Below are 14,338 nucleotides of genomic sequence, written 5' to 3'. Positions count from 1 at the left end.
GAGCCCCGGCACGTGCGCTGCTCTCAGCGAGAGCAGGTTGTGCTGAGCCCACACCAGGAGGCGTTTCGCTAGCCTGTACAGGTTCCGAGACCTGAGGCCGCCCTGGCGATTTATGTAGGACACCACCGACACGTTGTCCGAGCGGACCAGGACGTGGTGTCCTCTTATTTGGGGACAAAAACGCGTCAGCGCGTTGTTCACTGCCAACATTTCGAGACAGTTTATGTGCAGGAGCTTCTCGCGTTCTGACCATTGGCCAAAGAACGGTGTGCCCTCGAGCAGCGCTCCCCATCCTAAGGTGGATGCGTCCGTAGACACCATCCTGACCCTCGAGGAAGTCCCCAGGCTTCTGACACCTGATCGGTACCAGTCGTTTGCTTTCCAAGGTTTCAGAGCTATGATACATTTCTGATTGACCTTGAGACGAAGCAGACCGGAGGCCCACGCTCGGCGTGGTACTCGCGCTTTCAGCCAGAACTGCAGTGGGCGCATACGGAGCAAGCCCAGCTGAAGCACTGATGATGCTGAGGCCATGAGACCTAGCATCCTCTGAAATTTCTTGAGCGGGACAGATGCGCCGCAGCGGAAAGAGCTCGCTGCGCGCTGAATGTCCAGCGTGCGCTGTGATGATAGCCGTGCTATCATGGACAGCGAGTTCAGTTCTGTGCCCAGAAAAGATATTATCTGTCTGGGGAACAGAGAGCTCTTCGCCCAATTGACTCTGAGACCTAGATTCTCGAGGTGATCGAGTAAAATGGTTCTGTGCTCTACTAGCTCCGAATGAGATTGAGCTAGGATCAGCCAATCATCCAAGTAGTTCAATACTCGCATGTCCTGTAGTCCGAGCACTGCATCCATGCACATCGTAAATGTACGGGGTGCTAGGGATAAGCCGAACGGTAGGACTGTGTACTGATATGCCTGGCCCTCGAAGGCGAATCTCAAGAATCGCCTGTGACGTGACGCTATCTGTATTTGAAAATATGCGTCTTTCAGATCTATTGACACAAACCAATCTCCTCGGCGAATTTGCGTGAGGATTTTTCTGGTCGTGAGCATTCTAAACTGCCGCTTCACCAGCGCTTTGTTCAGTTGCCTTAGATCTAGTACGGGTCTGAGACCCCCGTCTTTTTTCGATACCAGGAAGTATCTGCTGTATAGCCCTCCTTCGCTCTGAGCTTGAGAGAGAGGCTCTATGGCCCCTTTGCTCAATAGTTTCAGAATTTCGGCTCGAAGTAGATGAGCTACTTCTGTTTTTACCGTGGTTTCGACGCGTGCCGCATAGCGGCGAGGGCGTCGGCGAAACTGCAGCGAATAGCCTCTTTTTATAATGTCTAGCACCCAACTCGAAACCCCGGGTAGCTTTGCCCATGCATCTGCACGAATAGCTAGGGGTTGAATGCGAAGCGCGCTCTGTTCGCTCGGCGATAGAGAGGCTTCGGTGTGCATAAGCGTTGCGCTCATGACATTTGAGGCAGGGGGCGCGCTGATAACAGCGGGCAGATTGCCCGCGCTCGACTCCTCTGCGGTGGTGAACCGAGAGGGGGAGGGCTGGGCGAGTTCCATAGGAACTGTCATGTCTGTGTGAGTATGTGGGCGCAGAAGGCGCAGGTCTGGACGCAGGCGAAGCGCGCTCCCCGGGTAGAAAGTACCCATCCAGCCGGTTGTGAGCAGGCTGCTCACGTGTAGACCACTCGAGGCCGAGGCTCGCCGCGGCCTGTGCGAGTACACGCATGAGCTCCGACTCAATGCTAGCTCTCTTGCCTGACGAAGCGCAGGCAGGGGGCGCGAGATCCTCAGAGAAACGCAGATCATGTGGCGGTCCCCGTCGCTGAGTGTGGCTCTGCACGAGCCGCAGGAAGGCATCTTGAAAAAGACGCAAGCTCTTTTAGAATGTGTGTCGCAGCAGCGAGCACACACACACAGCACAGAGAAAGAAAGGATATATGCGCCGGATAGCGCAGCAGGAAGGCGGCGCGGCCAGCGACTTCAGACGACTCGTCCCGCTGAAAAGGCCTTTTCAGACGGCGCGGCTTCTCTCCGGATCCAGTGTGCTTCGCTTGAAGGATGAAAAATCAGATATTAGCTGCCTGCGAGCTGTATTTATAGGCCTAAGCCACACCCGTTTCGGCGGGACGTGACGCAGCGGGCGCAAAGCGCCCTCATTGGGTCTGACGTCACGCTAGGCCTCGCTCGATAGGCTGCTGCAGTTGCCGCAGAACAGCCAATAGGCGCGCGAGCTGTCTTGCCTATGTCTGTATGCTGCCGCAACGCGTTTTACATTGTTCAAAATTAAGGATAATTTTTGGCTTCAATATCTCGCGGAAAAAGGATTTTCCCCTAGCGCAAGATACTCTTACGCAGTACGAGAGACCTCTCGTAAGAGAACAGGTGTCAACAGAAAGGTGCAGTTTTATTGTATTACATGTGTGAGTTCAGATAGCAGTGGGCTACATGGAAGTAATGAAACAACAGAGGAGACAAAAGCATTGTGATACTTTGTGGTTGATGTTAGTGGTGTCTTTCTGAGTATAATCCTATCACCCGACCCCTTTGGAGATCACACTTGTACCAACATCAATGATGTGGGAATGGGAGGTTGTTATTACTTCAATTGTTGTCCTTAATTTACATTTTTAAAATGAAACCTTGTTTACATGATGAGAGGGAAGACTAGTGTAGAAACAGTATAAAAGGTTAGAGCCTGTATTGTTCAGGCTTCATTCCGACTCCGTTGAACCCAAAATGCTGCATGTACTTTGTCACTGCTATGCTGCAATAAACTTCTTTATCAAGATCTTCAACATTCTCATGCCATTGTATGTGCAAATGTTGATATCTAAAGCTAGTGAGCTAAAATCCCTAGGAAGATCCCAGTTTGGCGGCTCCAGCAGATGACATGACATTATTGACATAAAAAGGCTCTCCACCATTGTCCAGTGAAACATCCTAATGGATGAACAATGAATGATCAGTGGAAAGCTTGTAACAAGAAACTGGTGGAGAGAGTAACTATATGTAAAAGTGTTTTGATGTTTGTGAGGTTGATATGTATGAGAATTAACAGCATGTGTGTTTGATATATTGTAACGTACCCCATCAGTCCGGGCGAGTCCTGTTTTATCTCCCTTCTGTGTCCTGAAGATCCATCTACAGAAATAATCCATAAATAAAAATATATAACTACTTGTACCTCATTCATCACAACCCTTACTATCAGTCTGATATCATTCCACGCAATCGCATGGTCTATACTCACTTGTAAAGCAGCATAGTAACACATATTATCACCATAACTGCCCCAACAACAACACCAATCAGGAAGGAGTAAATGTTGAACCCTATTAAAACAACAAAAGACAGTTAATGAAAACTCTTAATTACAGAGAACAACTGTTCTGATATCAAGCAAATAACCAAACACATCTGAATAACCACTTTAATAACTATTGAATCATTAAATAAAATGCAATGAAAAGGTTAGGTGATTCATTGCCATATCAACAATCGAAATAGATTAACTGGATACGTGATTTATATTTATTTACATGAAGCCTCTTGAGAGAAGAGATTCAGTTTAAACAGTTGACTTGCCGACACACTGCAGAGTGGATGTGTGTGAGAGTGACTGATGTAGAGTGATGGAGCTCCTCAAGCCTGTGCTGTTCAATCGCTCTTCACTGATGAACGTGTTTGAAGAGTTCGTGACAGGACGTCCAGACAGATGCCACTCCAGTTTAGGAGAGGGATTCCCATCAACCTCACAGAAGTAAGTTGAGGAAGTGTATGGCAAGCCGTTTTAGCTTAAATTGTACCCAGCGTTACTCGTCGTAATTGCATTTTTACTAGCAAGAATTCAATTAGAGAGCTCTACAATTCAATTCTTACTAGTAGCAATTACAATTAGAGAGCTCTCTAATTCAATTACTACTAGTAAGAATTACAATTACAGAGCTCTCTAATTCAATTATTACTAGTAAGAATTACAATTACAGAGCTGTCTAATTCAGTTCTTACTAGTAACAATTCCAATTAGAGAGATCTACAAATGAATTTTTACAAGTCATATGTCTCCATTGACTTCCATTCATTTTTAATTACAGAGCTGTACAATTTAATTGTTACTAGTACGAATTACAATTAGAGAGCTCTACAATTGAATTGTTACTAGTAAGAATGCAATTGCAGAGCTCTTTAATTCAATTCTTACTAGTAACAATTTAAATAGAGAGCTCTCTAATCCAATTATTACTAGTAACAATTCCAATTAGAGAGCTCTCTAATTCAGTTGTTACTAGTAAGAATGTAATTGCAGAGCTCTTTAATTCAATTACAGAGCTCTGCAATTATACATATCTTTAATTCATATTTTTACTAGTAAAAATTGAATTAGAGAGCTCTATAATTGTAATTCTTACTAGTAATAATTGAATTAGAGAGCTCTATAATTGTAATTCTTACTAGTAATAATTGAATTAGAGAGCTCTCTAATTGTAATTGCAACTAGTAAGAATTGAATTGTAGAGCTCTCTAATTGAATTCTTACTAGTAAAAATGCAATTACGACGAGTAACGCTGGGTACAATTTAAGCTAAAACGGCTTGCCATAGAAGTGGAGATTTGAGGAGCATCTAATAGAGAGAAAGATCAAGAAAAGTCTGAGCAGGAAAACTGTAACGTTTTCTTAGTAACTTTCTATAGCAGTTCACATACAATCACTGATTGCTTTTGAATTAATGCCATTTATGCTTGCATGCAATGCTATGTTGTGCAAACTTATTTATAAAAAAAAAATAAGGACTTGTACACTCTATTTAAAGTCTTATAACTTTGCGTTATTCATTGACTACTGGATAAGTGCAAATAAATAACGATTCACGAACATAAAAAAAAATTGTAACAAAGAAACAAACACCTCAAATGTGACCATATATCTAATGTGAATTTTTTGTCTTTTTTAACTGAACAGCCCCAGTTCACTGCTGATGTATGAAAAAAACAGCCAGGGCATTCTGCTAAATAACTTTTTTGTGTTCCATAGAAAGTTAATGATGGAATACACAATACAATTTAAAATAATATAATTACCAAGTCAAAACTGATACAAAGCATCACTTACACTGAACATATAATGTGATGTTGTCCTGTGCTGTTTTGTTCTTGTCCTGTAGCTGGTAGGTTATAGTGCAGGTGAAAGTGACTCTGTGGTGACGGTGAGTAGCAGTGAAGTTCAGATCAGAGATGAGGAGCTCCTGTTGTCTGCTGCTCTCACTGAGGGGGATTCTGGGAGTGAAGCTCCATGTGAGAGTTGGTGGAGGAGAGGAGCAGAGAGTCTCAGCAGAGCAGCGCAGACTCACAGAGCTCCCCTCCAACACCTCCTGATCCTGATCCTCATACAGCTTCACTGTGGGTTTGGGGGGAGACTTAGCCTGACGTCGTCATACTCAGATTCTAGTCAGAATGTGAGTCTGATACTGCTCCATAGAGATTTGATTATGGGGTGTGTCTCAACCAAACCAGGAAAAAAAAAACCTCTGCACTCAATTGGATAGACCTACAACCAATCAGAGCAACGGAGTAAATGACGCATGTTCTTCATTCATATTTTCAACCAACAAAATGTCGCGGCTCTCTGTTCCTCTTTTAAAATGAATGCGCTGTGGATATATTCTATAGAGCTGGTAAGTCCCGCCCCTTCCGCTAATCCCCCTGGACCTCAAAGTTGAAAAACCGTCAATGCAAGTGAATGGGAGAAAATAATTATTTTCTGGTCACGTTTGAATTTTGCCATGAATGTGAACATATGTCTGTGAATTTTTTATAGAACTTTTCGTGTAAAGAATGCTACAATTTAGCGGGTAGAAGTTTGATACGGTTAGACTTTGTGTGAAAGCACTTTGTGGACTACAACTCTTCGCTGCTTTCGACGCGTTTGAAACGTCACCACCACTAGCACACGGCTCTAGCTCACGGATCCCGCTAAACATGACTGTGTCTTTGGTGCACTTCACCGCCTTCTTTCAGGGAGAGGACAAAATCGTTGAGGTTGGTGAAAACCACGGGTAAGTCAACTTTATGGGGTGACGTCACATAGGCGACATGTAGACTTTCTCGTTATGTCTTTTCCACAACTGCTAGCCGACGAATCATACCATATACTGTCAAACTTGTAACATGAAAGATTATATAAAAAATTCACAGACAACATATGTTCACATTCATGGCACAATTCAAACGGGACCAGAAAATAATTATTTTCTCCCATTCACTTGCATTGACGGTTTTTCAACTTTGAGGTCCAGCGGGGTTTTACGGAAGGGGCGGGACTTACCAGCTCTATAACAGACGCGATGGCGGAATCTACACATGATGTTTCATAAACAAAGTTCGGGAGGAGCACGTACAAATAATCAATCCAATATCAACTTGTCATCAAACAATACCATGTCTATCTATCAGCATGAGGAAGCATATTCACTCTCAACTTACCTAACACTCCTTGACAGTTTTTCAGCATCCCTCCACCACCCCGAATCCTCACTCTTGTCTTGTTCTCTCACAACCAGGAATACGGGGGAGTATGGCTACCGAGCCCACAGCCCTCTCCTCGGACAGCACGTCATATACGCATTTATTCTATCGACTTATTTGTGTGAAATCTTATATACGCATTTATTCTATCTGACTTATTTGTAAATGTGAACTCGTGAAATCTCAATTCCCCAGCAGCAGTCGTCTTGTTGTAAACTAATTCAAATCAAGCGCTCTTTGGTGACGTGGATGATTACGTTACCGTTGCTCATCTGTCCATCATCGTATAAAGCCCGCCCTGACAATTTGATTGGTCCGAACAATTTTTGTTCGGGCATAATAGCTCCTCAACGGAGCGAGTCCGTCCAGACCGAACTTCCCGACCAAAAAATGTTGTGGGCGGGGTTCGGGCTGGCACCCAGGCTAGGGGAGACTCTGAAATACACACGAATACAAGATTAAGTATACTGACAACATGGCATGACAAATACATATAAAATATTATTTTTTAAATACATTCATTTAAATAAAAAGGACTCAAATCACTCACCAAAGACATTTACAGTGGAGGTGTTTAGTTTGTAGCTGTATTTCAGATCACCACTCTCAATCCTGAAGTGATATTTGCCATTATGATTTGAACTAACATTATAAAAGATAGTAGTGCAGTTCTTCTCATGTAGTTTTCCAGTTGCCCCTTTAAAGTGATTAGAACTGTGAACTCATTTGATTTATAATTTGTGCAGCCATTTTGAGAGTTTGATTTATTATTTCATATTTTGACCATTTGATTTATCATGATATGACCAGTTGTTTTGAGACTTTGATTTATTATTTGATCTTTTTAAGCATTTTAATTTTAATTTTAAATATGTTAGGAAAAAATTTCCATAGTTAGCGACGCGTTTTATGAATTCTGCCAATATTTACACTTGAACCGATCGCTAGTATGGGCGTGCATCATGCTATGATTCGAATTTTAGTTGCTATAGTGATGCGTCTTATGAATTCTGCAGTCTGCATGTATCGATGTGGTATCGATCTACGGACTCCCCGAGCTCTCTGTCTGTTGAGAGAAGAGGCGAAGTAACAGACTTTTGCAGAGAATTTCATTGCGAAACTTGAGATTTTGAAGCTGTTTCTGGATTTCTGAGAGGAGACTTTTATTCTAGAAGGACATCAGAGGATATATCCTTTTTATAGAGTTACACTTTTGAAAGCGCCATAAAATTTCTGTCATATAATTTTTGATATTTTTTCAGGGGAGTATTTCCGAGGAGATTTTTCTTTTGTATTGTATTGTATTGTATTGTTGTATTGATTTTATTGTAGTTTGGAGGAGGATGTCGATGGCTCGCAAGCACATGATGGGTGAAAGAGGAAGTGAGTGCTTTAATTTTTCATTTGCTATGTTTTGTGGTGTGATGTGGTACAATGACTGACTGATCCAATTTATTTGATTCATTCATTGCATGTGAAATAAACTTGAATTGAATTTGAGTAACTTAACTTAAGAAAAAATCTGTAATTGACCACAGACATTGATTATTGATTATTATTATTAAACTATGTGATATGTGAAATATTCCATCCTAAGAGCACTCGAGATCCAGGAGAGCTGCGGCTGGTCAGGAGGTTTGGAGACTCGTTTCTGATGACCGAGATCAGGATCCGCTGCCCAGAGATGGACAAAGTAAGTTACACAATTTCCTTACTTGAGTGAAAGTAAGTTACAGATACTACTGGTGAAATATTACTCAGTTAACTGAAGTCTTGGATTCCGTCGTTGTCGTCGAGTATCGTTCGAGAGAACAATCAGCGCTGTATTTCAGTTGTTTTCCTCTGTGAACATGCACTAATGGATGTCTGACAATTTCGTTGCTTTTTGGAGTTTTCAAATTGAACCCTCTGGGCTTCTTCGTAAAACGGACGAAGCCTCAAAATTTGACTTTATTTTTTCCCAGGATAACCAATCAAATATGTTTTTGTTCTATAATATTTTCTGATTATTATTTAGAATTTTTAGAGTTTCTATGATACTTTGCATTAATTATGTAATTTTTATGAGCTATTTTTTCCATTAGAATTAATATATATATATATATATTTTTTTTTATTCAATAAATGCAACATTTCAAATCAAAATAGAGTGCAGGCCTAAAAAAAAAAAAAAATTCAAGTGAGAAGAGCGCCATCTAGTGGCTTCAAAATGTATTAATATGTGTCATGTCCTATAACCGCCTATAGGCTGCCTATAGCTTTTTTATTATTTATTCATTTTTATTCCCATTCGGAAAGAAAATCATTTATTACTAAGCAACCACTGAATGGAACAACACAAATTATATATCATTTTAAAGCTTAGGATCTCAGCTTTTTAATGCATCTAATTACATTTATTAACTCCTAACGATAATATGCTTATGTAACGTTACCGTCAGATGAAATCCTGCAGGTGTCGTATTATGTATTATGTTAAGTTACTGCATGTATTATACTCTGAGAGTGTACACTCTCAGAGTAATATTAAGTTACTGCATAATACATTTTCAACTAGCAGAATAGTACAGAATCACGATACACAGTCTCACTTGTAGCCATGTCTTTTAACCCTTAAAGACCTAGAACATTTTTGGGGCGCCTGACTCACCTGTACTTTTCTTTGTTTTTCTAACCCATTCTAGCTGCAAGCATCAAGTGCCATATATCATTTTAAACAGGAGAACCTAAAGTTTCCAGCTAGCTCATTTAAAGTCCCAGTTTTACATTTCTTTTGTCAGAGAATTTATGAAATTAACAGGATTTTAAGAAAAACGGCAGCAAAAAAAAGTGGTGTTTTCAGTGTGAACTCAAACATAACTTCCTGAAGTTTTGTTTTTTTCTTTTAGAAAGTTAGACTTGGTTGTTTTAGACTTCCAGATGAAATTTTGTCTACATGTAACAATCCTTCAGCAAGTTATAGCCATTTATTATAATATTATTCTAGGCGTTTTTGAGTAAAAACAGGTGTATTACATTTACTGACAATGTAGATGTGTCCAAATAAGTTCAGGAAGTAAAGTAAATAGAAAAGTTGTTATATTACAACAGAACACTGAAGCAAACATTTTTCTTCAGAAAATTATATTATAATTTGAACATGAACAACAAATGCAAACAATATAACAAGTAGTGACAACTGTGCAATATAAATACTAACAATACAATATACAGAGTGTAAATGAACAAATGGTTCAAATAATCTTCACAAACTAAATACAAAAAGAAAGAAACAGTGCAAATGAAGAAATGGTTCATTGAGGGTAATATACTGAGTGCTAATGAACAAATAGTGCAAATAATCTTCACAAACTAAATACAAATAGATAAATAAACAGTGCAAATGATTCAAACAATCTTCTGAATCGGAAGGTTCCAGCAGGTCTAACGACTCGTTTAAAAAAATCAATTCTAACACATCCTCCGATTTGTACTGCTGTTTTTTTTACATACTCATGCTCTTTCGTGTTTTATGCTCTTTCATGTTTTGCGCTCTTTCGTGTTTGTCAAAAACTTTGCATCCGTTAGTTTTCTTGCGTAGTTTTCAATGCATTGCGTTTGTTAAAAATGTATAAAGAAACGTGATTGGTTGTTAAAATCACCAATCACTATGTTTGTTGGTTGAGTTGATGACCGTTTGGACGAATCTGGGCATGGGGGTGGGACTAAGCATCAACAATCGTTCCTGTTTGGCTCAGAGAAAGAAACCACATGTGTTTCCTTGACGAATCACTGCTGCAGATTTTGATGACGCAATCACCGGCACTACGGAGCCACTGAATGACCAATAGAGACACCCGTGATAACACGGGAAAGCTGAGAATCTCATCTTTACGGTGCATTTTAAAGCATACAGATTGGATTAGCGACTCAAAAGTTATTAAACATTTTAGAACGATAGTTATTTTATGCCGCGGGCGGCTGTATCGGTCTTTAAGGGTTAACTATTATAATATTTCGAAGGGCAAAAACAGGAACTTTTAATTGGCTTTACATCATCAAGTGTCACTTTAGCGCGAGGCCCTGTGCAGTCGCAGACTTGGTACTGTAAATAGCATTACCCAGAGCCGTTAACAGCCTGAGCTAACACAATCACGATGAGCTATTTAGGCGTGATTTCTCAGCCTCTTTGCCCATTTTCTGTTATCCGGGAGTGAGGCAAGGCCAAGATGGCGACGACCGGCTCCGCCCACTTTAGGCTTCAAAAATGCTCTTCAGAAACCTACGGGTGACGTCACGGACACTACGTCCATATTTTTTTACAGTCTATGATTTATACCCAAATGCGTCGATGTAATCATTATGAGCGCTTGATACTCTGATGTACTGTGTTTTCAATCCATACCAACAGCCTGAGGGCGCCCTATGCACAGTTTATAGAACAGATCCATAATCCATAAAGAAGAGCCATAATCATGTGACATTCCAGGAAGTCCCGAACACATTCAAAGCTAACAGAGATCGTTGTAACATAAAAACGTTTTGAAGACAATAACCATGATTGCAATGATATTTGATTTGCCTGTGTTCTTCGAGCCATGTCAGGTAGAATTTTGTGCAAAGAAATGGAGAAATTGAGTCTTACATGATATGTGAAAAATTGCAAGGTTAAGAGCATACTTTGCATTGTTGTAGTATCAACAGGTATTAGGACATTTCGCATTTACATTACTGTTAATCAGTCATCAATTGATTACACATTTTGTAGCCTATTACCTTGTTATGATACAGTGACCCATACAATGTGCCAAACAAACATAATGTGCCACATGAAGAAATGCAGCATATGACAGTAGCAACAGCTGAGAAGATTTGTGTCTGTGGTGACCAGGTCCACCTCACACAAACTTCCTTCTCCCATTCTCTCTCTTTACTACTACAACACACACACACACTCACACACACACACACACACACAAAGGCAAACAAACACACACATGATTTCTGGCTCCAGTGGTTGCCTCATTACAAACTGCCTATTATTAAGATATAAAAATAATGATAATACTGGTTAGTTTTACAATCATCATTTGAATTTATTTGTGTTTTACCTTTGTAATTTAATTTAGATTTTACATTTCACACACATTCTTATGTCGATGGCTCGCAATAACATGGGTAAAAGAGGAAGAAGTGAGTTTTAGGGATTTTCTCCCATCTAGCGGTGAAATTGTATTTTGCATTCTAACAAATAGTGGCAGAGACAATTATATATATATATAAAGTGCTCTCCAGTGTTGCATCTACGGTAGCCGTTATGTACCAAAAAGCTATGACAGGATGTCTTATAATAGCACTGGTTTGTTATTTCAAACAAACTGCAACTTGACAAAACCGGGCAATGCTACTGATTGATATAAATGACTGTAAATTCATTATTGTTAATGTTTATGGGTACTGTTCAAAAGATGCAAACACTTTGTTATTAGGTAAAATTGAAGACTGTGTCAATTCTGCCATGAGTAATAGAGCTGCTCGATTATGGAAAAAATCATAATCACGATTATTTTGGTCAGTATTGAAATCACGATTATTTCAAATGACTTTGGGAACGTGTTGCATTTATTAAAAAGACATGGTAAAACTTTACAATAAGGTTAAATAGTTAACATTAGTTAATGTATTAACTAACATGAACTAACAATGAGAAATACATTAGTTACAGTATTTATTAATCTTTTTTAATGTTAGTTAATAAAAATCCAGCTGTCACAGAGCATTAATTAATGCTAACAAATACAACCTTTCATTTTAATAGCGTATTAGTAAATGGTGAAATTAATATTAACTAAGATTAATAAATGCTGTAGAAGTATTGTTCATTATTAGTTAATGTTAACTAATGCTAATTAATTAACCTTATTGTAAAGTGTTACCAAAGACACCTTTCAACAATTCTTAAAAAAAAAAATCGAAATTTGAACACTGATTGTACTTTTTGAACTATTAAAATTAATAACAGATAATACTTAAATGAGTATTTTAATAATTCCCGCAGGTCTACCACTTATAATGTGGGAAATTCCCCCACAAACATTGATTCACTTTAGCAGAAATTAATTTAAACCCTATTAAAGATGTAATTAAAAAGAAATTAAATTATTGGTTGGCAAGAGATTTATCTCATACTGGTCGAGTTTTATTATCAAAGGCAGATGGTCTATCAAGAGTTTCTCATCTCTTTTTTGTAATGGATTGTCCCAAGTCATTATGTTCCTTATTTGATAAATTATTATGTAATTTCACATGGAAAAATAAATCACACAAAATTAAAAAGGAGGTTCTAAGAAATAGGTGATGGAGGTCTTGGAGTTGTTGACTTTACCATATTTAACCATGTGTTAAAAGTAAATTGGTTAAAAAGATTTGTTAAAAAAAAACAGACTCTATATGGAATGTGTTTCCTAATAATGTTTTTAAGAAAATTGGAGGTATTGAATTTTTGTTACAGTGCCCCTTCTCACTTGGTAAATTACCCATTAAATTAGCAAAATTTTACCAGCAGGTTTTATTATCATGGTTACTGGTTTACAAACATAATTTTTCACCGTTGTTTTATTTGGAATAATCAGAATATTATTTACAGAAATAAATCATTGTTTTTTTAAAGAGATGGTATTTAAACAACATATGTATTGTTAATCAGCTGATGGATGACAATGGTCAGTTTTATTCATTTCCAGAATTCTCCAGAAAATTTGTTTTTGGGGCTTCGTTAAAGGAATATAATATTGTATTCAACGCCATTCCTAGTGGTATAAAAACTCTCTTGAAAGGAGAGCAAACTTATAGTCCTATATCTTTGTATAACACTTCTATTTCAATTGAAGGGATTGTAGAATGTTTGTTAAAATTTAAGTTATGTCATAGCTTAATTTGACGTCAGAGATGGGTCTAATAGTTGTTTTTATTTGTTTTTTCTTCATTTCAGAAAAAGCTCCAGAACGTATGAAGAACAATGATCGTTTCCTCAGGCTCTGGAATACTATGAAGGGTTTTTTCAGCAGCTCTTCCGGTAGTGCTGTGAATGCTGTGGAGCCTTTTATTCCTGAACCATCATCATCACCTGCTGCAGATCACTCTGGCGTCAAGCCAAATAATGGAAAATTATTATCTCCATCATTATTTTAAAAAGTATTATCTAGTTTTCCAATCAAAATAAGGCTTGTTTTTACAGAATATTAAAATAATTTCATCCATTATAATATTATTTTCTCAACATTCTGACATTTTTAAAATAAAACAATGGATCTAGGAACAGACACTCTACTGACTATAAGTAACTTTTCAACTACATGTCAACTTAATCTAACCCTAACAAGTCTGCTAATACTCTACTAATACTCTAATGAGAGTTATTAGACATGTAGGTGTGTTGGAAACTCAGAATCGAAGACCAGGAGATGTTGGGATCGCATTCAAACAGAAGTTCTTCTTTATTGAGCGTGGCTACAGTCCAACAATCTAACTAAGGGAATGTTCTCTTACAGTTTATATACATTTAGGGGCAGGAACCAAAACTTTGTGATGAGACAGGTTTAGGAACCTGTTCTAGACTGAGAGTGTTGCCAATCCTAATCCACTCAGCATTTCTATTCAAATGCTGAGACTCGAGTACAGGACTGGCAGGACTCTCTTGCTAAAACACAAGCTCCAAAACCATTAAGAGTTTCAATAAAACAGGACTGGCCGGAGTCTTTTGCTAGAAACTCTGATAATCATCACCTTAACATGCTAAATTCAATGTAAACCTAAATTAAACATTTAA

The 14,338-nt window shown here is 38.7% G+C and overlaps 1 protein-coding gene across 1 annotated transcript in view; it reads right to left on the bottom strand.

The window, feature by feature from the left end:
* Positions 1-2,862: 2,862 nt before the first annotated feature.
* LOC311289775 (myelin-associated glycoprotein-like) overlaps positions 2,863-14,338 on the bottom strand; it is a gene marked incomplete at both ends in the record, with an annotated part of 37,148 nt that continues 25,672 nt past the window's right edge. Inside the window, 4 exons of the mRNA XM_084408023.1 lie at positions 2,863-2,949; positions 3,096-3,150; positions 3,260-3,341; positions 3,595-3,760. Coding sequence (XP_084264149.1) covers positions 2,863-2,949; positions 3,096-3,150; positions 3,260-3,341; positions 3,595-3,760 — 390 coding nt within the window. The remainder of the gene's footprint in view (positions 2,950-3,095; positions 3,151-3,259; positions 3,342-3,594; positions 3,761-14,338) is intronic.

Source organism: Rutilus rutilus (assembly GCF_951802725.1).
Source record: "Rutilus rutilus genome assembly, chromosome: 4".
Taxonomy (NCBI): domain Eukaryota; kingdom Metazoa; phylum Chordata; class Actinopteri; order Cypriniformes; family Leuciscidae; genus Rutilus; species Rutilus rutilus.
The sequence above is the reverse complement of the archived record's forward strand: the minus strand, read 5'-3'. Positions and strand labels throughout refer to the sequence as shown.